The 27,397-nt window shown below is 33.3% G+C and overlaps 1 protein-coding gene and 1 pseudogene across 6 annotated transcripts in view; one reads left to right on the forward strand and one right to left on the reverse strand.

Moving 5' to 3' along the window:
• Positions 1–277: 277 nt before the first annotated feature.
• On the reverse strand, positions 278–3,583 carry LOC134716652 (uncharacterized; annotated as a pseudogene).
• Positions 3,584–3,946: 363 nt separating this feature from the next.
• The window catches only part of LOC134715375 (glycerol-3-phosphate acyltransferase 1, mitochondrial-like), a 42,245-nt gene continuing 18,794 nt past the window's right edge, over positions 3,947–27,397 (forward strand). The window contains exons 1-10 of one of the 6 annotated variants that reach the window (XM_063577519.1): positions 3,947–4,060; positions 13,560–13,759; positions 14,145–14,326; positions 15,125–15,232; positions 16,110–16,144; positions 16,894–16,984; positions 23,366–23,462; positions 24,590–24,726; positions 26,225–26,321; positions 26,801–26,930. In XM_063577519.1, the coding sequence (XP_063433589.1) occupies positions 13,565–13,759; positions 14,145–14,326; positions 15,125–15,232; positions 16,110–16,144; positions 16,894–16,984; positions 23,366–23,462; positions 24,590–24,726; positions 26,225–26,321; positions 26,801–26,930 (1,072 nt within the window). In that variant the 5' untranslated portion in view covers positions 3,947–4,060; positions 13,560–13,564. The other 5 variants (XM_063577520.1, XM_063577517.1, XM_063577518.1 and 2 more) reach the window with 5 other exon arrangements.

The following is a 27,397-nucleotide window of genomic DNA, read 5'->3' on the forward strand; positions in this document are numbered from 1 at the left end:
TAAATATATGTAAGATATGATCTTATATTCTAGTTTTTTATATTCTATTTAATTCAGATATTTAATGTTCTAATTTCGGTATTTAAAAAAAAAAAATGGTATATCTTATCAACTATAAACTAAGATTTCTTATAAACTATACTGATACTAGCCATACTAACACAGGCACTCATCTCAGAGAAAGAAAAAAACTCTATATACCTTTATACAAATACAAATATAAATATTTTTATTGGCACAAACACAATTACAATAATTGGCAAAGGCCCATATGACAGTGCATTACAACAATGAATACAGCATACAGTTACTAGTATTTAAATATGTTATAATTAAGAAGCTAAAATCTCGTTTCTATACATCAGACATTTATATATATAAGAACTAGTCACTTTCAGGACTTTTAAAGAATTACTATTAATACAACTATTAATATTTAGCTGATTTTCACTACAACATGTAGGAAGTATATTTAATATCTTATTTTTAAAGTTAAATCTATAGTTGGGAAAAATTTCACATTTCAGTAAAAAGTGATTTTCATCTTCTACCTCACCTGATTTACATACATTACAAACTCGTTCGTCTGTGGCTAAACCTAAATATCACCCCTTTTCAATAGCAAGATTGTGTGCACTCAATCTAATTTTACACAGAGATGGCCTTTCTATAGATATAGGAAGATGTGGTGTGAGTGCCAATGAGACAACTCTCCATCCAAATAACAATTTAAAAAGTAAACAATTATAGGTTAAAGTACGGCCTTCAACACAGAGCCTTGGCTCACACCGAACAACAAGCTATAAAGGGCCCCAAAATTACTAGTGTAAAACCATTCAAACGGGAAAACCAACAGTCTAATCTACTAGTATATAAACAAAACGAGAAACGAGAAACATTTATATATAACATAAACAAACAACAACTACTGTACATCAGATTCCTGACTTAGGACAGGTGCAAACATTTGCAGCGGGATTAAACGTTTTAATGGATCCAAACCTTCTCCCTTTTTCTGAAACAATAGCATAACATCACAACATAGAAAAACATACGATAAAATATCAATTGGCAGACTTAACTCAATCAAAAAACGTATGATTACACAATGAACGAATAAATTTGATCTGCAATATCTGAATACAAATGCACAGTTAATTAAATATTAGAGACAAACATTCATGACCAAAAAGCTAACAAACACATTCAAATACACTGAGAAATATTTAACCAATCAATGTTCACTTTAGAAAAAAAACGTTTTTTTATAATCTTGAAGTTTGTACAAATGTTGTAAGAATAAGTGAAAAATTGAAGATATTACAAATAATCAAAGCTGGTGTACAGACAAGATCCATATAAATAAAAAATAACAAAAAAGCATTATAAACAGTATCAACAGGTCGAATTAACAAGAAAATACGATTTGAGAGTACTCGCAGTTACTGACAGCTAGTTAAAAACCAAAACCAATTAATAGTAAAAAATCATGCATCAGAGACTAAAATCGACTAAAACACATCACAGGGATTTAGTATTTAAACGTCATTAATAGTCAAAGAAGACATGACTTGTGCAATGCCAAAAATAAATGTATCGACAGGTAGTAGTAAAGTGAAGAGCGACTTCTATAGAAATAAAAGTTAACGTGTCTGTGTCTCTATACATCTCGCCTCAAAAGATAATGAAATTTAGTTATGTTTTAATTTGCTAATGACAAAATCAATATTAGTGCCAATGTGAACTATATTCAGAGATCTAATTACAATATTGGTACGATAACCCTTACTTATAAGTTTGTTTAAAGGTTCGATGAGTTTACAAGGATCACATAGTGATTTTCTCGTTTTAAGTACAATATTACCATAAAACTTAGGATGTGAAATACCATTTTTAATAAGCTTGCTACAGGTATAGCCAAATTTACTTATCAAATATTTGTATCTATGAAAGAATTAAGTAAAAGTTTTAAGTAATTTATGGTATCGAAATCCCCGACACAACAATTTACCAGTGATGCATTGATTACGTTCGTTAAAATCTATGACATCAGAACACACACGGGCAAACCGAACGAGTTGCGATATATAAACACCGTATGATGGAGCCAAAGGCACATCGCTGTCTAAAAAATTAAAATTAAAATAGGAAATGAAAAATCGTCTCTTTTGTCGTAAATTTTAGTGTGAAGTTTCCCGTTTGAAATTGAAATGTATAAGGGAGCTACCATTTGATTTTTATGGGGGGGCTAGGATGAAAAATTTTGTCCTGCTTTTTTTTTTAGTTGTAATCTCTGTCCTGCCTTTTTATTTTTTACTCTATGCGGTCCTGCCTTTTTTTTTACTAGTTTATCCTGACTTTTTTACACAAATTGTCATCCTGCCTTTTTTTTTCACCAAGTTGCTCATCCTGCCTTTTTTTTTTCCTCAAAAGTCCTGTCCTGCCTATTTTTTTCAAATTTCATCCTAGCCCCCCCATAAAAATCAAATGGTAGCTCCCTAAATCTAGAATTCTAATCTATTACTTAGAACATCAACATAAGAACTACGCTGCTTTGAATTATGAAATTGTTGGTAAAATTTTAGTTTGATGAATCATGAATTTTTGATGATTGATCCTGTGTGCACTGATCAATCACTCGTTGTTTAATACTTGGTAGATATTGTTTAATAGAAAAGTTTCCCCCAGCTAGGTTTGAAAATCCTAGATTGTTAAAAATAGAATAAAGTTTCTTTGTCCAGGGGTTATTTTTTTCAGTTGCCAGAAAAACTTTGGATATAAGTGTGTTTTCAGACCTTAAAATATGATCATAAAACTTAATACAAGAAAATGATATTTTTGAGCATAACGGTAGCCTGCAAAGTTCAGCTCTACAAGCAGCATTAATTGCTTTACAATGAACACCTAGAATGTTTTTATGAATTTCAAATGGAATTTTTCCAAAATGGAATTGTCTCCCGAATTATCAAAAACACCCCAAATCTCACTACAATACAGCAATATGGGGCTTACTAATGAATCAAATAATTTTTCTAAAAGTTTACAAGGATTATCCAATCCAATTGTTTTCTTAATCTTAAAACATGCTTTCCTAGCTTTTTCCATTAGTATTAGCTGAGACTACTAGTCTCAGGTATTAGGATACAGCTAAGTTAAAGTTGCCATTACACTTTAACATTATTCCCAAGTAGCAATATTTGGAGACAGTTTGTATGACATTATCATTATAGAAAAACTCATTTAGATATGTTTTACCATTAGAGTTAAATACTAAAACCTTAACATTAACCTGTAGCTTCTAATTTGAGCAATATGTACTAAGAGTATTGAGACTGGCTTGCAAACCAGTTTTGCTTTCTGATAGTAATACAATATCATCAGCATATAATAAACAATTTACAGACAAATCACCAACTCTAACTGGTTCACAGCTACCATTGAATAAATCTTTAACAACATCATCAATAAAAATATTAAAAAGTGTGGGGCTTAAAACATCCCCTTGTTTAACACCTCGCTCTGAAGTGAAAGCAGTACTAAGACCATTTGAAAATTTGATTCTAGTGGTAGTATTTTCATACATTGCAGAAAAAATATTAAAAAGCTTTTTAGGTAAACCTGATTTTAAAAGTTTATAAAATAAGCCTACTCTCCATATGGTATCAAAGGCTTTACGTAGGTCTATTTATATATTAAAAGAAGAGTGCCTGTGGATACTAGTTTTATTATAAAGTATTTGTTTAAAAAATATAGAATAAACTTAAAATTAATTAAGGTATCTCATAAAGAGTTATAAACTGCTTCATGATATAAAACAGATTGTATTGCTCTAGGTCTTTAGAGATTAAAAAAAAAAGTCAGAATGGTCTACTTGATTTGTCTAAGTTTTGAGCGTAGAACACGGATTTTGTTCCGTTCCGAAACGGTTTTAGTATTTAGCTTTTAAAACACTTGGAGGACACGTGCGTGATAAAAATAAAAAATAATGCAGACGAATGTTCGCTTTCAGTCCCCTATAATTTTACAAACATACAGTTTGCATGCTTGATTCTTTAAGCTGGTAAGTAATGGGATATTATTAACTAAGAATGCTGTCGCGTTGGATGTCTTTGTTGAGCATATCCATCATGTCTAACTTCAAGTTATCGGACCCGCGGTTTCATGGTCAACAACTGGTCAAGGTTGCAGTCGGATAATTATCAGCAGATACTGATAGGTAAAATTTCATGCATGGATATAAAGCAAGCTCAGACCATGATCAGTTACTGCAGGATTTCAGGGGCGGATGCAGGAATTTTCGAAAGGGGGGGTGCTAACCCAGGGCAAAGGGGGGGTGCAAAACATATGTCCCGATGATACAAATGCATTGATCGGCAAAAATAAAGGGGGGGTGCGCACCACCGGAACCCCCCCTCTGGATCCGCCACTGGATTTGTTTCAAATGGAGTCTCATACTTCTAACAGCATCATGAGCATGTGAAAACTAGACAATAAAAGGATTATCATCAAATTATTGATGTGAAAATCATAACATAGGTTGAACATGTTGTAGCAAAATACTTATTCTTGTTTGCAAAATTATATGATAAACAGCAATTCACAAGGAAAATGTAACCAGAAAGCATGATTCTACATACACAAAAACTTTGTCTCCTCCTGGGGACTTAAACCTGTTACCTCTGTATTACAAGGCATCATGTAAACCAATCGAGCGAAAGAAATACTTCCTTGGCTCAACCGCTAACTGCTGACTTAGAATGTATTGTTAAAGGGAAGCAATTTCATCACACTTCCCCAACCTCAAGATTCACCGAATCCAGGTCTTTTCGCCCTAATTTATGTTAGGCCTGGTACCTGTTCGCCCTAATATCTATTCACACAGGGTCCATTTGCCCTAATTTGTACTTTTTTGCATTGTTGTTCAATAACAGAATATTCATAACTCATGCAAGTTGAACAGAGTATGATGCCTTTTGTTGAAAAATCACAGAATATGTGTATTGCTGCAGCCTCTAACATAAATAATTAACTTCCTTCGATCTGCATATTAGCGCCAATGTATTGTATTCATTGTCACATGTATTAATCTGTATTATCTCCCTTACTCCATGTGTCATGATTATACATGTATGATTGATGGGTTATTTCCCTTTACTGTTTACCGCCTCATGTTCTTTTATTAAATGTGCCTTTATAACGATCACATGTGTTATGTTTTCTCTGCTTACTGGCGTGGCGGCAGCGGTTTAAGAAACCCACATCTCAAATAACTCAACAATTTGAACATTATTCCACTCTAAAAGTAAAAGGTGAGCAGGAAAATTTGTCATTTATTCTGACTAACACGACAACATTTTCTATTGTTGGACTTAACTGATCTTTACAAAATGGCAGGCACACGTGCTCCAAAACAATGGTCACTCTCAAAACTTGAAACGATGTTAAACTTGAAACAATAACATCGTTTGAAGCATGGAGACAAAACTTACAGTATACCTTGTCCCTTGATCAAAACTTCGCAGCGTTCCTTGTAGATGGATTTACATGGCTGAAGAAAACCAACGCCAATCCTTTACGTGGCATTGTTGACGATGGCGAGGCGGTTGCCGAAGCTAACCGACGAACAGCAGCCCAAAAGTGCACACATTTGGACCTTATGCTTGGGCAAATAGCAAATTACTGTCCGATTATTTCAAGAAACACTATAATTAAAAATTCGACATCCATTAATTCTATTTGGCAGTCAATTCGTCTACACTACGGATTTCAGTCTACTGGTGGACACTTTCTTGACTTTAATAGCATCTTTTTGGAACCAGACGAGCGTCCTGAGGACTTATTTCAGCGATTGGCTAGTTTTATTGAAGACAATATGCTTCGTGCCGGTGGCAATATTCATCACCACGGAGAAGTACCTGAAGCCGACGAAGAACTATCGCCTTCTTTGGAAAACCTGATTGTACTAACTTGGTTAAGACTTATTAATCGTGACTTGCCCAACCTAGTGAAGCAGCGATATGGAACTGAGTTACGGTCAAAAACATTAGCTTCTTTGAAACCTGAAATTTCACAGGCACTTGATAGTTTACTTGACGAAATTCATTCAGCCACTGATGCCAAGGTTTTACGGGCGTCAATAAAAGACAAACATTTTGACAGAAGTGCAAAAAAGACAGGTAGTATAAGAACTGGTCGTCAAATAAAGTGTTGTATTTTATGTAAGCAAGCAGGTCGTCCATCCCAACATTTTTTAAGTACTTGTAAATATTTACCTGATGAAGACAAACAATATATGTCCAGAGTAAGGCAATCTTATTGTACAGAAGTAGGTGATAGTGAGTCTGAGGACAATGTTGATAATGAACAAGTCTCATTTTTAAATGATAATGTAGGTCCTAGTAAGCTTAGAGTTGTATCTGCTTTAAGACGGATGAGCACTAAACAGTCCCCTTACTTTAAGGCATTTTATAAACATTTCCCGCTTGAGCTAACACTAGATACGGGCGCTGAGGTGAGTATGATAAAAGCTTCTTCCGCGGATTACATCGGCGTAACAATCAAGAAGAGCAACCATTCCGCTTTACAAGCTGACGGTGTTACCCCGTTAAATATAGTTGGTGAATGTCATTTCACACTTTCGAAAGACGGAATCGAGTTACAGTTAGAGGCCCTAGTAGTGAACGACTTGGACGTTGATATACTCGCCGGTATTCCTTTCATGTCATCGAACGATATCGCGATTTTCCCTAGCAAACATAAAATCGTAATACGCGACAAGGTAACTGTTATGTATGGTAGCCCAAACGAGGAACTTAACTCTAGTAATACTCGTGTACGTAGAACACAGGCCTTTCTTATCCGGGCTCCATCAGCAAGTTCAGTAGTTTGGCCAGGATGTTACGGCGAATACGACATCCCATCGGAAATAGAATCGGATTGCATTCTCGCGGTCGAGCCTCACACTGACGCTTCTCGTACGAAAGATTGGCCCAGTCCCCAAATTGCTCAGTCCGTCGCAGGCAAAATACGCATCGTGAATAACACGTCGGTACCGCAGTTCATACAACGAAATGAACATTTCTGTCGAGTACGACTTACGACTACCATAGACAACGCACCAGAGGCTGCGGACAATATCCGTGACATAAAAACAGCAAACTACATAGACTCCAAACATACTTCCCAATTTTTCAAACAAGTCTCTGTAGACCCAGATAATTTACTTAGTCCAGATCTCCAAACCCAGTTCAATGAACTTCTTCGAAAGTTCAGTGAAGTTTTTAGTCCCAACTTTGAAGGTTATAATGGGGAAATAGGTCCTTTTGAAGCATCTGTTAATATGGGTCCTGTCCAGCCTCCCCAACGTAAAGGTAGAATGCCACAGTATTCAAAAAATAATTTGGTAGAACTCCAAAACAAATTTGACGAATTGGAATGTAAAGGAGTGTTCCGTAAACCCGAAGACGTCGGAATTTCAGTCGAGTATATTAACCCTTCATTTCTTGTCAAAAAAGCTTCTGGTGGTTTCCGACTTGTAACAGCATTTGCCGATGTTGGCAGATATAGTAAGCCGCAACCCTCTCTTATGCCTGACGTGGATTCCACACTCCGTACGATCGCACAGTGGAAATATATAATCAAGTCTGATCTTACGAGCGCATTTTACCAAATCCCATTGGCAAAAGATTCGATGAAGTATTGCGGAGTCGCGACCCCTTACCGTGGAGTTCGCGTATATACACGTTGTGCGATGGGAATGCCTGGTTCTGAAACGGCTCTTGAAGAACTAATGTGTCGTATAGTGGGGGATTTCTTACAAAAAGGTTGCGTAGCTAAGTTGGCAGATGACTTATTTTGTGGCGGTAATACCCCGGAGGAGCTTTTATACAATTGGGAGTGCGTTCTTCAGTCACTACAAAAATCAGGAATTTGCCTATCACCTAGCAAAACTGTTATTTGCCCAAAATCGATAACAATCCTAGGTTGGATTTGGTCACAGGGTTCGATTTCCGCTAGCACACACAGAGTAGCAACACTAGCCTCGTGTCCCGTACCAGACACTGTGCGGGGTCTTCGATCATTTATCGGTGCGTACAAGATGCTAAGCCGCGTCATTCCGAATTGTTCCAACTTAATTGCACCATTAGAAGAGAAAATAAGTGGTATGAAATCAGCTGACAAAATTATTTGGTCCGACACGCTAAGAGAACATTTCGAGTTTGCCCAAAAGTCTCTGAGCTCCCGTAAAGCCATCACGCTACCTAAATGCAGTGATCAACTGTGGATAGTCACAGACGGTTCCGTCACTAAACGCGGTATCGGAGCGACCCTATACATAAATCGTGACGGTAAAGTGTCCTTAGCAGGATTTTTCAGTGCTAAGTTGCGTAAACATCAAGTGTTGTGGCTACCATGTGAAATAGAAGCGCTTTCCATTGCCGCTAGTGTCAAACATTTCAGTCCCTTTATTATTCAGTCAAAACTTCAAGCTAATGTGTTGACAGATAGTAAACCATGCGTACAGGGATTTGAAAAACTATGTCGCGGTGAATTTTCGGCCAGTCCGCGTGTCACATCGTTTCTTTCTGTTGTTAGCCGATATCAGGTCAGCGTCAACCATTTATCCGGTCGTGCAAATATTCCATCCGACTTTGCAAGCAGAAACGCACCCGTTTGTACAGAGCCTAATTGTCAGGTTTGTTGCTTTATATCGCGTACCGAAGATTCTGTTGTTCGAGCCGTAAGCATTCAAGACGTTCTCAATGACGAATTTCGCTTACCTTTCACCACCAGGTCGGCCTGGATTAATATTCAATCAGAATGCCCTGATCTTAGACGCACTCACGCTCATTTAAAACAAGGCACTCGGCCCTCCAAAAAACTGACAAACATCAAAGACGTCAAACGTTACCTGAATGTTGCATCAATCGCCAAACGGTCCAAGTGTTGTCGTTCGAGTTGACCCGGCCCCGGGTTTTCGCCCTTTATGTGACGATTCATACTTAAAGCAACTCAACATATCAATTGAAATTGGTCGTGTTAAAAATCGGAACAAAAATCCAGTTGCCGATAAAGCCATCGCTGAGCTCGAAGACGAGTTACTTCGTGAGGAACGCGATCATTCTCCTCTATCTGAAAATACACTAGTTATAGCTACTACGAGACTTAATTCTAGGCTTCGCCAGCGTGGATTGTCCTCCCGCGAACTATGGACTCAAAGAAGTCAGTTTACTCATAAACAGTTGCCAATTTCTGACATGAACCTTATTCGAGCACAACACGAGGCTCGAAATAAAAATCACGGATTTAGCGAAAAGTCTTAATGTAGTCGACCCGGTCGTCCGACCCCTGATATTAATATAGGGGATTTGGTTTACCTTTATACCGACAGATCAAAGACCCAATCGCGAGATCGATACCTTGTTGTAGCCCGTGATGGCGAATGGTGTTTCATCAAAAAATTCTCAGGCAATCAACTCCGCGCCTCGTCCTACAAAGTAAAACTTTCGGAATGTTATAAAGTTTTAAACACTATTAGTGCCCAGCAAAATCCAAGATATTCTCAGAATGTCTACAATCAGGAGTCTGATTCAGATGGCCATGACGAAGATAGCCTTCCTGGGCCTATCCGTGACCTACCACCAGATCGCGCGGAACCCCCGCCTATTCTTATTTGCGAAAATATCGACGACGTTGAAAGTCTGGACGAGCCGACTGCGCAACATGATAATAGTCTCGAACATGACTTGACACTTAGTAACTCGAGCACTGAACAAGATAAGCGCGTACTCCGTAAGCGTTCCGAATTGAAAAAGCCAGCGCGGTTTAAAGATTTCATTTCCTTTTAAATGTAATGCTCACTCGTCACCTTGGGTAAATTGTTTAAGAGATACAACACAATGTACGTCGTTTTTCATTTACTGCTTATTTTTATGTTTACTGCAATGTATATGCAAAGTATTTTTTGCTTAACTACTTATATAGTAATATGCATTTGATGAAGATATAGAGACTTTAAAGGAGAAGGAAAAAATGTCAGAAATATTTTGTTTCTTATTGATAGCTATGTGTTTAGTTTATGTGTATTGATAACATTTATTTTCATTCGTGTTCTTATAATAACAGAGATTATTAGTTGACAATTGTAAAGAGAGAGAGAGAGACTTTAAAGGAGAAAAGAAGTTGCGCCAATGTATTGTATTCATTGTCACATGTATTAATCTGTATTATCTCCCTTACTCCATGTGTCATGATTATACATGTATGATTGATGGGTTATTTCCCTTTACTGTTTACCGCCTCATGTTCTTTTATTAAATGTGCCTTTATAACGATCACATGTGTTATGTTTTCTCTGCTTACTGGCGTAGAATAAAATCTGCATAGTAGAATACAGGAATACAATCATGACAATGTATTTATTAACTGACACTTATCTTTATTTATATGTGTTAACAATTTTAATTAGTCTAATCAGTCAATTTATGCAGTATTAAGGAAGGTATGAATCCTTTTAGTGTTTTACAATTTGCTAATGATTGTTTTCACTCATTCCTAGCTTACTTGCTTATCAAAACAAAATGTTAACATGAACAGACTCTATGGACGAACGGACCCATGGCCAGGGCAAAGAGACCCAGGTCGACATGTAATCAGGGCGAACGTACCTGATACCAGATTTTTAAGTTGGCACCAAATGTAACCAGAGGGCTTGAATCTTTGTCACCTCCAGAACTGGAACCTCTTTACATGTATTGCAAGGCTTTAAACCAACTGAGCTTAAGAAGTACTTCCTTACGGTAGCTCAACCTCTTACGGCTGACTAAATATCGACTTAAGGGGGCTCACGGGTCTAAATCAATTTTTTTAATTTTATGTAGGATTTCTCTATATTTTTCTATAAACGAACTTTATCTTATTCTTAATAGAAAAATGAAATAAAAAAATGGGGTCACCGTTCATTTACGCTCACAATTTGCTTTTGAAAGAAGCATACATTTTTGTTAATGTCCTTTTTTTCTGTTGAACTAATAGGAGAAATATCGGTAATATCGAAATAAAAAAAGAACTAAATTACAGAAATCGCTTAAATTTCATAATTATTTAGTTTATGTACAGCTTATTCGAAATCAACAATAAAAGATATAGGTCACCAATGAGTAAAAAACGATATTTCAATAGACCACTTGCGAGTTCATCCGTCACTGGAAAAAACTCGTCAATTATACGCGCCTTTATCATCGTCATTTGTGCGTTTAGGGGCACAACGTCGTCACTTCCTTCCAATGTTGAGCGAGTGGTTGGAAAACTATAATTCTATATTGTACGAATTATTCGGCAAATTGAATTCTCAAAATTGACAATCAACACTGCTGTCATTAGGGAAATGTCAGTAAGTACCTACAGAGCAACCATTATTTCTAGTTTATCCTGCACAAAGACGATCACTAAGACGCTTGATGAACGTAAGTAGTGCAGGGATACAGGCGAGCCCCTCTATCTGGTAAATGACGTCATAAAGGCGTGTATAATTGACGAGTTTTTGCCGGTGACGGATGAACTCGAAAGTGGTCTATTGTAATGCCCAAAAAATGGCATTTTTGCACCAAAGGGAGATAATTTGGAGCTTTTTCAATGATATCAACATTTTAAAAGTCACCTGGGGCCAACACGAATTGATTTTTTGGAATGATTTTTCGATCATATGATAGGGTAACAACTACTGAAGGTAATAAATAAAATTTGTACTGAAAAATTAAAGGTTTTTTTTTTTCAGAAAATCTTATACCCGCGAGCCTCCTTAATCATGTTAATCCTGTCACAAAAATAATGATATGTTTATTTTAAACAAATGATTGTGACTCAAACCAATATTCCAAACAGCAGATGGTAGGGATTTGCAAACTTTTTCTGCAAGAAATTAAGAGTATCGTATATAATAATGTCTACTTAAGGTTCATGTGGCTTAAAATGTTGTGTATTTACATCTCAAAATTAATTCTGAGTTCAAACAAACCTGTGCAGCATCTGCATCTACTTGTACATTTTACAACGATCCATCAGGATTCAGCACATTTATGACTGTACTCATGATACTTCGACTCATTGTTAACACTGTACTCATGATACTTTGACTCATTGTTAACACTGTACTCATGATACTTCGACTCATTGTTAACACTGTACTCATGACACTTTGACTCATTGTAAACACTATAAACAAAAGTTACATATTGGAAATCTTGCTGACAACAATACACTGGAATGCCCTCACTGTCATCTGCATTGTAAAAAGACTATTAACAAGGTTTTAAATAAAACTGGAAATCAACATCATGTTTAGAAAACCTGAATAAATTCTTTCTGCTTAATTTCATGATGTTAGTTAGGTTGATTTTTTATTTGATGTAACTATCATTTTTTTTCTTCTTCATTGATTTTTTCATATTCAACCTCTTTATTATGTCTGAGATTTAAAGACATATGGGCATGCATCATAACTTACCTTTAGAAATAAATTGCAAAGGTAAGTTATAATGCACAATAAGTCTAAATCATTATAAATAAGGTTGAATATGAAAAAATCCAATTAAAAAAATAATCTAACAAACATCATAAAATTAAGCGGTAACAATTAATGCTGGTTTTCTAAACTTGATGTTGATGTCTAGTTTTATTTAAAACCTTGTTAATATTAATATATAACAATTTTATGAGTGCAATAATCAATCAAAGTACTGAAGTACCGATCATCGAATGACCACAAGTTCTTTTGGATGGACACAACCACTTGTTTAGGGAAAAAATCACATTCTCAACAATAATACACCGGAATGCCATCACTGTTATCTGCTGTATAATTGATTATTTTATCGAAAATGATTAAAAACCAAATACATTATTTTTAAACATATAAACAAAAAAGAGAGCACAGCAAAATGCAGTTAGTTTTTCATTGTTTTTAAACATAAAATGGAAGCCCTTGTAACACTAGGTCAATGTGTTTGAATTTTTTTTGTTCATACAGTTGTGTTTACCGGGTAAAAGTATTTGATATAATTTAGTACACTATCATTCACAAATTAAAGTTTATACATGTAGTATTGGATAGTAACAGCAAGAACTGAAATTGAAACTAACAGGATTTAATATATAATTTCAATTTGCATGGAATTAACAAGAATTGCCTACTAATTCAGGATTTGTTGAAAGAATTTACAGAATGTTTGAAACAATGCCTTAAAAAAATAAGATTTTGAATCTATTTTCCCCTCATGGTACTTTATAATTCTCCTGCCCTTTATCAATGATATCTACTTTTATAAAATAATGATAAAAAATGTATATATGTGGAAAGTTGAAAGAGGAAAAAGTCCCCAGATGGAGATTTACAATGAGGGAAAGTGTATGCTTTCTAAAGTAAGTCTCCCTATAAATGTGGTTTATAGTAAAAAAAAATCTTAATCATATGGAATTTCTGCTGTGCAACTCGTATATGTTTTAATAAAACTTAATATTTCATTTAAAAAAGTCATCTCATATATTTCCTTAAATTACAGCAGATATGTCGGTAACACCAGACTTGCAAGCTGTTTACAGCAAGTGGGAGAATAAAGGACCAAGACAAAGACAACCTGATACCAATACCCAAAAGATCCTGCAAGATGGGCGTCAGAAATGGAGGGATAGATATGGAGACCAGATAAAACCTCAGAATCGAAGGTCATCTTATAAACAAAAGGCTATACCAACAGAAAATGTAATGTTATAAAGTTATGCTGTAAAAAGCTGTAAAAGTTTATTGGCATGCATGTATAAAAAGTTCAAAGAAAATAGTAAAATCTTTTATATGCTAAGCAACAATCAGTTTTAGTCTATGAAAATTAAATTGATACAAAGGATACACTAATTCAGACTGTTTCTTAATAGCCATAAATGAAATAAAATTCCCTCTTCACAGAAATTTGTCATTTTGCAATCAACACCATAGAATAGAACATCAAAGCCATGCCTTGATACCAATAAAACATGGGGTGGATGAATGTGACATCTTGATTAATCATGTAATACTTAAGTAAATGTATCAGTTGTATTTTGAAAAATGCAGAATATAACAATATTTTATCTATGATCTTTTGTTTTAGGTGAGTTATAATGTAATCACCCAGTTCAAGACAATGCCCACCATTACAGCAGACAGTTTTATAACTCAGAGGCCATTAATGGGGCGCTGTTGTTCCTGTGTACCATACAGTCAGAAGGATTTTAGTACATCAACACAAAATAATGGCATAAATAATATTCTGAATGTCACTGATGGTGTCAGGTCAGTTGATGTAGATATTTTGTATATATACATGTTGAATAATACTTGATGAACTATATTTAAGATATGAAGTTATTGTGTGTTAAAAAAGGCTAGCTGTATTTCTTTGTACAATTTCTTTGAATCAATAATGCTTACACTTATATATTTGTCAACTGATCAGACTTTATAAAATTTACTTTTAAATACTGTAATTTCAGAAACTATTGTGAAAACTGTGACCGGGTTATAATCACAATAATTTAAACTCGCATTTTGATTTTTTTAAATCTAAATTAACAGAATTTTTCTAAATACCACAGAAATAAAAATCACATTTTAGTCTGATATGTCAAAATCGCAACAATAAATGCTTGCAATAATTTTAGATTATAGTATTGTTGACTCGAATGAATTAAGATGAAAAATCTAGACTTTATAATATATAATATGTATAATGGTGCTTTTAGAATACTTGTTTCAAAAGTGATCTTTATTACAATCTAGAACTAACAAAGACTGGATCATTTTTAATAAAAGAGATTTAGGGTTTATTGGAATGAAACAGCGAGTCAGCAACACAAAAAAACATCTATAGGTTATCCAATTATGTATTATAATCTTAATTTCTAATCCTGATAAATGATCATGATTATGTATGAAAATATTGAATATAGTTTTAACAAAATAGATCAATTAATATAGTTAACAAAATATATAAATTGAAGCCATCAACCATTTTGGACAAGGTTTACATGCTTTGAAAATGAAATATTTTTAAATGGGCAAATGAGTGAAACTAAATTTAAAATTTTGCAGACCTAAAAGATATTTTGATAGAAGATTGAAGAAGTTAGCATACGTCTTTAGACGAAACACTTCACACAGATACAATGACATTTTGATGTTAGTGTTAACTGCTCCAAGGTAAGAAATTGTATGTGATATTATGTCTTATAATGGTTTTGGGGAGCTAAATAAAAAATTTGAATAAATTTGTTGGTGATAAGATAGAGTTGAAATGGGGAACGTGTCAAGGAGACAACAACCCGACCAAAGAGGAAATAAAAAAACACAGCGTAAAGGTTGTATGCAGCATGATATAATTGTTCAGTGCTTTATAAGATGTAGATAATCAAATCACAAAACTAATGTCTACAAAACAGTTTTTTTATTTGAAATGCAAAAAATAATATCAATATAACTTATTCAAGCTTATCCAGTCACACTTTTGTAGACAGGACTGCTGAGTTTGAGCAGTGATTCAATAGGGTTATATTAGGCTTAAAACTTTAAGGCTGACTGAGATTTGATGTTGAAACCAGGGATTCAGTCTTGATTGCCTGGTTTGTTTATATCCTTTTAAAAAACCCCAGCTCTTATGACATTCATCAAAATGATTCAACTGAATTTTAATTGTGCACACATTTTTATCACACATACAAATGGAAAAAGCATATCTATAAATTGCAGTGTATCAAAAGGAATTGGTACATGTAGGATATCCATCTTTCCACAAATAAATCTAAGGTAAATGCATATAGAATATTAACTTACATAATAAAATATGCATTGTATTTAGTTACATAGTCTGATAAGTCATGTTAGGTCATTTTGCAGAATTGAAATACTTTGTGAGCTGTTGAGCATGAACATTTATTGTAGTGATTTTGGAACCAATCACAAGTATGGACAATGAAAGAAGAACTATAGGCTGTTGCTTAATAACATAGTTTAGATTTTGAAGTGCCTTCCCTATACTTTCACTATAAAATAGTCATTGAAAATTCCATATATCTTTCAGAGTTTCAGAAGCTGTGAAAATGAAAACAGAAAAAGGTAACTAGAAAAAGCCAAAAAAAGATATTACAGATATAACTTTGCTGCTAGTGTTTTTGTGAATTTAGAGAATGTAGAAATATATAAATTGAAGCCATCAACCATTTTGGACAAGGTTTACATGCTTTGAAAATGAAATATTTTTAAATGGGCAAATGAGTGAAAAATAATGTAGCATAGAGATCTTGATAAACTAAATTTATAAAATTATAAAGTATAAAATAGAGTTTTTAACAATAAAAAAGTTCCAAACAGCAAAGGAATAAATGTCAGCTATATACACATCAATTTAATTGCAAAATTGTATGATGACTTTATTTTTTTGGTGTTGCCTTAAATACTTTTTTATGCCCCATTTTTAGGCAATATGTTAAACAGTTTTCTGGTCTGTGCATCCAATCGTTCGTTTGTTTGTCCGTTTGTCCCACTTAAGGTTAAAGTTTGTGGTCAAGGTTGTTTTTGATAAAGTTGAAGTCCAATCAACTTGAAACTTAGTACACATGTTCGCTATGATCTGATCTTTCTAATTTTGATGCCAAATTAGAGATTTTCCCCCATTTTCAAGGTCCATTTAACATAGAAAATGATAGTGTGGATGGGGCATCTATGTACAAGGGGCACATTTATGTTAATAAATATTGTTCTTTTGTATCAATTTTTTTTAAATAACAGTATTTTCATTTGAATAGATTGAAACAGAACAGTTTTAAATATAGTTTTCATCCAAATATTTTAATTTGTTTTCCCAGTAACATCAATAAAAAGAAAAGAAAAGATAGAGAAAAACCCTGCAGAAATATTAAAAGTAATGAAAGCTGCTATTTCAAACAGACTGTTAAAGTAAGTATGTGACTAGTATATTTGTGATCACCTATTTAATACATATTTAACCCAACTAGTTACATAGTTCAAGGGAGCTTAAATGGTAAACATGTAACATTGTGTAACCAAGGATTTGTATAGTTAGAAGGATTGGAATCTCGCGGTGTATTGTAATATCTTCCGCGGCGAGACTTCGCACTACACGCCACTTCTTCTACATTTTGTACTCGTCACTTACCATATCGAAACGTAATTTTTGTACACATGTATCGAGTTGTTTTCTTATTTTTGTCACGTATAGACAATATTGTTATGGTAGCGGACTTTATTCATTCTTAAATGTAATTATTATTGATTACCACTTAATTTTTAATTGACAAAATAGCGTAATTTAAGTGTTTTATTTGATGGATATTGTACCGCAATGTGTATTACGACAGTTGACAATGTGTTTGTATGTAACTTCTGTAAAAAAAAAATCAGTCAATTGCCAAAGAAATGAAAACAAAATCTCATTCTTGTAAATGATGTCATTATAGCTATTTTCAACTTGGGAAACTATCAATCTGTGGGAAACAGGTGCAAAACCATATTTGTGGCAAAAAAGAATTGACCACACATTTCAGGACGATTCACTGTATAATTTACGTTTTATATACATGTCAGTGGCTGATCATTTTCATAAGGTTGGGACAAGTACTGTTAAAGAGGGGGCACAGTGCTAAACACTATCAAACTGCCTCGATCTGCATGTTACTCTTTATATAGCTAGCCGGTTTCAATCATCATAACCATGATAAAGGCATTAAAGACATGTTACCCAGTGTGTGCTGCAAGCAATGTTTTTAATTGTACTATTAAATAAATAACATTACATCTTTAAATGTTTAACAGTAGATACTTTTGTACAATTTTGGCTTGTATTGACTTTATAGCGCACAATTACAAATATACATGTAAAACAATAACTTCTGTCTATCAAGATAAGAAATAAAGATTGATTGAATAATTGCTTACCGGGACATCAACATCATTTGAACTTTGGTGCACTGAGCTGTCTCATTTGATTGACAATCATACCACACCTCTAAACTTTTATGTCTTAACTTTAAATTTGGTATACAAACTAATTTTTTTTTACATGTTTTTATGTATGGACTGTTGGTTTCATTCATCTATTATACTTGTACACAACTAGTTTTTAAAATCTTCATTTGATATTAGATGGACAGTTGTCTCATTTCAATCATATCCTATGTGTCCTTGCTTATCTTACTTCACATCCTCGTAGACATTAATCACACAGATTTATATGAAAAACTGGATAAACAAAGTCGGTGACAAGAAAGAGAATAGTCAATATACCCTCAACACCAAGCAGATTAGGCAAATATTAAATGATTCTGGCATTTAAAGGAATTTAAAATATTCTATGATTTATTTTTACGTTAAAATAAAGATATAATCTAGTTCAGCTGGTATCATGTGCACATGATTATCTATCAAGTCACTATCAAATTCCCCTACACACAAAGTGTAGCTCTCCATGTTTTGCTAAAAGGGATTGAATATTAATTATCCAATGAAATACTGTTGATATATCTTTCCATAGGTGATATTCGGAGGAACGTTCTAGTCAATAGTCGCATTAAGTTGTACCAATACTCAAGTATTTCTATTTGAAGGCATGCCATATGTCAGTCCACATGATTAGTGCATGAATGGTCAACTGCTTAAGACTTTTTTGGGGACTTTTCTTGTGCCTGGCCTTTTCTTTTTAACATTCACCAGTTTGGTCATTTTGGAAAATACTGGGGAAAAAATGTGTAATATAGTTACATGTGGCACTAACAATACAATAGCATATGGCTTAAATAATTCCAATATCAAATCTGTCTTAACAATAGTAATATTACCTTAAGATCTCTGCTCGAACAATTATATTTGCAAGATTTATGTTAGTTTTCTAATTTATGGGTTTATGCTACATATATGCCAGCTTGGGCAAATTCAGGAATTATCTACATGTAGCAATGTTTCTAAAATTTTTTTAATATTTTTAATATTGTAGTATCATTTGATGTCGCAAGTTCTCGCAACCAAAAAAAAAATCATACTTTAATTTAATGGTGCTTGCTTAACTACAAACCTATGTATATACACATTTACATATCATAATAGGTAATGCAGGACCTAAATGAATCATTAATTATGTAGCACATTGTTATAACATGCATGTGGGTGTTCAAACAACAAATTGAAATTTTCATATTTTCACAATATTGAAATTAAACAATAAAAAAATATGGGAAAATTTAATATTGAGTGATTTAGGAACAAAACTGGAGCTATTATATACATCTATTGATCAATTTATTTGGCAATCGCCAATGGCAGTCAGCAGGGTTAAAGAACATCAGTTGTTCGACCTGTTAGTCTAATGCGTTTTGTTTAAATATTCTTTTTCACCTTTTTGGTCTTTCGGAAAATGTTGTTTGTGCTGTTTTTAGACCCTTCTACAACGAAATTTGTTTACATGCACACGTATAAAAATTGCGGTTTTTATCCAACGCAATCATAGGTTTGAACGTAGTTTTCAATTTAGACTCGTTTATATTTTTTGTTTGGGCTTGTATCATATTTTCCCTCCGGTTTATATGATCCGTTCATCCTATATTGACTCTTAAAATTCAAGAGTTAATCTAAAAATGAGGGTACTTGTTATATGGCCTTTTAAATACCGTTTCGATCCCTAACATCACTGAAGAGACATTTATTGTCGAAATCCGGATCTGGTGTACTAAATAAATATTGACACCGTATGTTTGTGGCATAACATCGTGGCCACAAGTTAAACTTTTATTTCTGTTTAGTATTAAATTTATATTAAGATCCATTTTGTTACATCTATTGATCAATTTTATTTGGCAATCGCCAATGGCAGTCAGCAGGGTTAAAGAACATCAGTTGTTCGACCTGTTAGTCTAATGCGTTTTGTTTAAATATTCTTTTTCACCTTTTTGGTCTTTCGGAAAATGTTGTTTGTGCTGTTTTTAGACCCTTCTACAACGAAATTTGTTTACATGCACACGTATAAAAATTGCGGTTTTTATCCAACGCAATCATAGGTTTGAACGTAGTTTTCAATTTAGACTCGTATATATATATATATAAAATAACTGAGTAATAGCCAACGATTTATCTTACGGGGCAATGGATCATAAAATTAAGATACAGTTCACTACAAAATATAATAAATAACCAGTCTAAAAGGGTACAACATTTTTTGCTTGACGGCTAAGCAGGAAGACAACTTTCAAGGCTATTTTTATTTACTTTTTTGACTACGTTGCAGGAAAACATCTTGCAAGGACTTTTTAATGTATAATTTGACGCCGTTGAAGGGAAAAAATAATGTAGCCTTGTATAAAATGTTTAACTTGTAATGCATGTGATATGTGGTATAAACAGATAGAGATGAAGGCATTCCATAACTATACCATGCATAATAAAGCTAGGTGATAAGGATTTATAATGAAGACAAAAACAGCACTATCTATGCATTATTTAAGCAGATGAGCTGTGTTGGTGTATTAACGTCAGTAAAAAAAGTACAGTGGCGGATCCAGAAAAAAATTTGGGGGTGGTCCCAAATGAATATTGAATGGTATGAAAAAGGTTAAAAAATACCTTTGACATTAAGGAAGATCATGAATTTGGACAACACCATGTGATGCACATATTCCTAGGTAAAGGAATTTAAAGACATGTAAAACTGATTTTTAAGACTCTATACAATATCTTGCAATCTAAAATAGCACAACATACAACTGTCATCTGAATAAGGCAAGCTGTAAAAAAGGTTTAGCTAAAATGTTCCGAATCGGTAAAAATAGTTTTACGTAAAATTGTTCAAAATTTACTAATTTAACAAACTTAAGAGTCGTTTATCAGGTCATTCAACATCATGCATCGCGGGGTTTCCTTGCAAAGTTATCTATAATGTGTTTTATGTTTAGTTCCAACCTGTAGTGCACATGCATCAACGCAAGTTTGTTGAAACGCGATTGTCCCATAGTTGTTTTTTTAGAAGTGATAACTCACTGTTGGATCGCTCACATTCGCAACTCTTCACCCCATGGTAGCTATGATTTTTAAGATAACAGAAATAATTGGAAAGTTGGTTTTGCAACATTTTTTCAGAGCACCGGCTACAGATTCTGGTTTTAAAAGTATTGACTCGCAAATCTTTTGCCACAAACGCAGTACGGAAGGCATTGTAGATGAACTCGGCAAATCAGTATGGTAAAAGTCTACAAAATGTTTAATTTCATCAAATGTTTTGTACAAATGCCGGTACCATCTTCAGTGCTTGCATTGCTGTTGATTTTGGAGGAAAGGGGGGGGGGGGGGGGGGGGGGGGGGGGGTCAAAGAGATAAATAAGCAAATTTAATTTAATTCATTCATAATAATTGTTTTTTTTTTCTTCAAAAATGTACATAAATGAAATTTAAAACCAAGACTCCACTCCGTTAGTTGGAGAATGCAATTATATATGGAAATTTCACTTAAAAATACAAAAATTATTTGTATTTACCTTCAAAAAAAGAAGTCAACTTCTTTATATTGAAGAGCTGTTTTGACAATTTAATTACATTCAGGTGAAACGCATTGATCCGTATTCTATCATTGTGACACCTCCAGGTATCCAGTTAATCCATAACCAATTAGTGCGATGAAAGGATTAATCTTAAAGTGTTAATTTGTTAAGTAGCTAGTTATTGAAAAAATAGACACTTAAAAAAAAATTGAGGTTCATCATGGGGGTGGTCCGGTGCGCCGTGGGACCACCCCCTGGATCCGCCACTGAAGTACACTCATGACCCATTCATTTGTACACAAGGACAATGTGATTAACTAGGAGGGTCAGTTGCCATCATTGGGATGAACATTTGAAAAGCTTACCATCCATGCAACTATAGTGTTTTCTATGGAACATGGCTTGTTGAAATTGACGTTCAACTACTTCAAAACACATGGTTTAACGGTTTCATTTCGGTTGAAACAGATAAGAAGTATCAGCTGATTGTGACAACTGGATCTCCTTCCAATTTAGGCCTGGTAAATTGCGATTCATCTGAGAACCACATTGATTTTTCAAGACAGAAAAGTATCACAATTACCTTATTTAGCGATTTGAGCTTTCTTCTATACACTTTATCACGAATGTTTTACGTTTATAAACAAGTTTGAACATTAATCTAGGCCAATTGAAGAACTTTATTCATTTTTCATAAGCCACCCCCATTTTCTCTCCAGAACGCCATTTTTGTTGTAATCAGCTCAACGTACCGGAAAAATTAGGAAAACTATTGCATCAATCACTACAAAATTTACTCAATACACGAAGAAATCATATACCTTTCAGAAAATATAAATTTTATCACTCATCTCCGTATTTTGAGGAAGGAGTATAGAAATAGAAAATGATGTGAGGACCGCCCAGTAGGCGGGATAGGGTGAGGTCACTTTGGTCATTATGCAAATTCATTCTATGGAGCCGTGTACTCTTACTGCGATTGTAAAAGTTATTTATTACACCAGAACCATTTTAAACTTCTTATTTCAAGCATAAAATTTGATAAATATGGATTGTAATACTTACATATCGGGTTTCAGTTTGTTTAGGTGATGCAAATGTCCGCCATTAATCAAGGCACGTTTATCATTTTCCAGATGCATCACGGGTAATCTCACAAAATCTCACGCTGCATAAGATATTATACTACAGTCTATGCAAAAGCCCACGAGATTCCAATTCTTCTAACTATACAAATCCTTGGTGTAACCTTTATTGTTTAAGGTGATTTTCTCTGCTGTTATTTTGTACACAAATCTTGCAATTAAAAGAAATCAAGGCTTATTATTCCGTCCATCTTTTTCAGATTCAACACTTAACAGCTTTCTGTTTACTGAACACTTGTATTATTTAACACATGATAGCCAAGTTGAAAATTTTGGTCACATTTTTCTCAGGATCTACAATACACTGAAATTTGGTTTCAGGGTTTATATGAGTCAGTTATATCATGTGATGTGTTTTCAGATTCATCACTCAACAACTTCCTGTTGACAGAAATATTTAGGTGTGGTATCATCAGTGAGCAGTAGCTTGCTGCGTTTCCCTTGTTTATTTGATTTATATTTGACATATACTTTTCAAGTTACATTGGCCATAACAGACAGCTTTTAAATGTTTAGAAATATTCTATCGTTTTATATTTTTTTTCTCCCAAACATTGAAAAAGTAATATGAAAACCCTTGGTATGAACTATTGAATTACTTTGACTTGATTTTAAGTAGCATTTGAATATAGGATAATTTTCCCTTTTTTTAGAATAACAGCTTGGTTGTTGTTAAAGTTTTTGTCAGTGATGTTAAATGGTGTTCATGTACATAAGAATCAAATGGTTGTAATAAAGAAAGCATCAGAGGTAATTAGATAGCTGATAAGTATTATACTGTTAGTTCATTTATCTGTTGATTGAAACAAGATCCCTGAGTAGGAAGATTGATAAATCTAAAAAAAAAAAATTTTTTTAGTGAATTTTAGAAAGCAGTAGCAGATAAAAAGTTAAATTGATCTATATCATGTTACCTTAGAAAGTTGAAACACAATACATGTGCACTGTTATTTGCCAGTAAATTAAAAAAACAAAACTTTACAGAATAATTTAAGCTTCATAGTTAAATTGATATTTTAAGTCTCTCCCTATTCCTTAATTTAGGGGTAACCAAGTTTACAAATTAAGATTGTACTATGTGACAGTGAAAAAAGCCCAAAAAGAAATTTAGCATAATATAGAGTTAGCTGGATCCAGATTTAGAATTTTTCCAAGGGAGACAATCGTAAATAGTTATGCCTAACAGTATGGGTTTTTCATGTGATCACACTTTCATCTTCTGGATATTGACATGTTTTTTTTTTAATTCTCTTTGAATTTTCAGTTGTTATCCTCAGAGTGTAAATCGTAATGATTTTGAATGAATTATCACTTGTGAAATGGTTCTAATGTTTTCTAAGAAGGAAAATATATTTTGCTGGTACAAAATTTACCTAGAAACATTGGAGATCAAATATGAATTCAGTAGCTGGTTGACAAAATCACTTCCCTTCTACCTACAAAGTCTGCAACAGAGAATTCGTATTTGACCACAGTGATTTGAGTGTGAACCTAAAAAATTATATTCTTATTGCAGTTCCAAGACTTTAACAGTATTTAGATATCTGTGTTGAGTCTTTCCTTTAAAAGACTAGCATACTGCAAGTCAACTAATTTTCGCGACTTTTGCGAGTAGAAATATAAAGCGAATATAAATCGCGAATATTTAAAACTTGGATCTATTTTCATTTAACTACATTGAACAAAGATGAGAATCGCAAAAATAAATCGCCGAGATATCGAACAATAATGAGAATCTAGAAATGAGATAGTAAGGGCTAAACGCAAAATAAAGTATTCAAGGAAAAATAAGTTTGTTTACAGTATATAGATAAGAAGACATTTTTAACATACTTGATTTATCCTTCTAGATATCTTTTGAAATCTTTTTGTTGTAGAGAGGGATCCCAATGATCTACTTACCATTACATCTTAGCCATCTAGACTATATTTTAGTGACATTTATCTTGTGGAACTATGATATAAAAGCACCTTTTGTGGCAGCTGGAGATAACCTCAATATCCCAGTGTTCAAGTAAGTCAGACCTTCATAAAGATTTATCCGTAGTGTTATGTCTTTGTAATTTTTTCACATCATGGATTTGTACTTTCAATTTATATGTTACTCTTACTTGTTAAGATGCTTTTTTGATATAGCAACATTATGATTCCAAAAAAATAGCTATATATAAATAGGTAGATTTGGTATAATTGTCAATGACACACAACTATTTACCAGAGAAAAAAAGGAAAAGAATGTTAGCAAAGATAGACATGACATTCTACAATGAACAAAACCCATTTAGTATAGTAAGCTATAAATTGCATGAAAGAATAGTGAATCAATATAAAAGAATAAAACAACTGTTGGATATACTGTAAAAGCAGACATTTTTGTGGAGGATTTAATTTCGTTCATTTCGTATAAAGAATATATGCATGAATTTAAACCCCCACGAAAATTTAACTTATATATTATATCTTTGTTGTTAAATGGAAACCACAAAATGAAATCCCCATGAAATCTTATGTAGAGATAAAACCACTAAATTTTAACCCAACTAAAATTAATGTTTCTACAGTATTCTTAAAACTATAATTAAGGGGGCTCCTGGGTATAAATGATTTTTTTTTCCTAATATAGGATTTCGCTATATTTTTTCATAAAAGAACTTTATCATATACATTGTACTTAAAAGAAAAATGAAATAAAAAAATGAGTTCACCGTTCATTTAAGCTAAAATCTGCCTCTGGAAGAAGCATACATTTTTGTTAATGTCCTTTTTTTCTGTTGAACTAATAGGAGAAAAAGAGGAAATATCGAAATAAAAAAATAACCTAATATAAGAAATCGCTTAAATTTTACAATTATTTAGTTTATGTACAGCTTATTTGAAAACAATAATAAAAAATATAGGTCACCGATGAGTAAAAAAGATATTTCAAATTTAAGGCCAAAAAATGGCATTTTTGCACCAAAGGGAGATAATTTGGAGCTTTTTCAATTTTTAAAGTCATCTGGGGCCAAACCAAATCAATTTTTTGGGTTGTTTTTTGTACCATATCATAAAGTATCAACTAATAGTGTAATAAATAAAATTTGCACTGAAAAAATAAAGGTTCAATTTTTTGCTAAAATTTTTGTACCCATGAGCCACCTTAAGCAGATACCAATCAAGGACGACCACAATTTCAACTGTTTTAACTGAAACTTATTCCTTTGTTTTATTATGATATCCCAAACTTGATTATTGCCATTGAAAATGATAATTTTTTTTTTGTCTATTTCAATTCATTCAAAATTCAATCTTAAATATTTATTTTGAAATAAAACTCTGCCTTGATTTATGCCCTTGTAAATGTTATAGATTGTAATCATATGCCTTATGTAAGCCCTGTCTTTAGTAGTACATTTTGCATTATTTTGTTGAAAATAACTAGCAATAGGAATGCCTCTTGTGGTTTTAAGGTTGTTTTCTATATATTCATATTTACTCAACATCTTGTTCAATTCATTATTATATTTTTGCAGTTTAATCTTACGTGGATTGGGAGGATTTTTTATCAGGAGAAAACTGGACAAAGTTGCAGGACAAAAAGACACTATTTACAGAGCTGTGTTACATACTGTAAGTTGGAATGATTGTAAATGTAAACAGAATCAGTTCAACAGCCAACAAAACTGTAAAAGATATCTACTTAGTTAAGGATTCAAAACAATTAACTTTTCTACTCACAACCCACTTTGGATCTATTTGAAGTGAATTACCTTGTTGATGTTGTGGTAGAGTCCTCCTCACAAATATGAAAGTTTTTTTGATACTCATTAAACCTCAAATCAATACTGAATAGCAGTATTAAGTGTTTTTCAGCATTTAAACAGAAAGCCTTTATAAGTAAGAGCAGTCTTTGATTGGCTCATATGACAGACGATTGTATCTAAATTGTATGAAATGTCTATTTGTTTACTGTAATTATATAAAATTGTAAGTCAGACTTCTAATGTTGTCTGTAGTATACCGGTAAAGGAAGATTTATTTAGACTAACCTTGTGCATAAAGTTCAATGTTTTAAATGCATGCACTCAAATGTATTCAATTTTTAACAGTACATGCAAGAAATACTCAAGAGTGGAGAAGACTTAGAATTTTTCATAGAAGGTGGAAGAACAAGGTCAGGGAGAGCTTATCATCCGAAAGGAGGCTTACTGTCTGTTGTCATGGATACACTACATGATGGTTTGTAAATAAATGCTTTTTCTTATATAAAAATCTTATCAACAAATCAAATACAGAAAAATATTTAAAAAATGAGTGACTTAACAACACATTTTAAATTCATAAAAGAGCATAGTACTTGAATTCTTCAATTAGTTATTCTTAATATTACATTGACCATGGAATTTTTAAGCACCTCTTAACTTTCTGTTATGTTTGGTTTTTTAACAGTCCTATTCTGAAAATAAAGTTTTTTGTTAAGGCTGCATTGTTGATATGAGGCATTTTTTTCAAAAGGTTTGGAGTTGCATCTTATAAAAATTCACCAATAGATAAATATTAAGGCAAACAAGGGAAATAATTTGACAACGCATCTAAACATCAACCCAACAATGTTAGATCTGTAAATTTGCTTTTGCAAATTTTTTGTTCCTCCCTCGCCGGGATTCAAACCCATGCTACTGAGATATCGTGATACCAAATTGCCT

This window comes from Mytilus trossulus, chromosome 4 (genome assembly GCF_036588685.1).
Source record: "Mytilus trossulus isolate FHL-02 chromosome 4, PNRI_Mtr1.1.1.hap1, whole genome shotgun sequence".
Taxonomy (NCBI): domain Eukaryota; kingdom Metazoa; phylum Mollusca; class Bivalvia; order Mytilida; family Mytilidae; genus Mytilus; species Mytilus trossulus.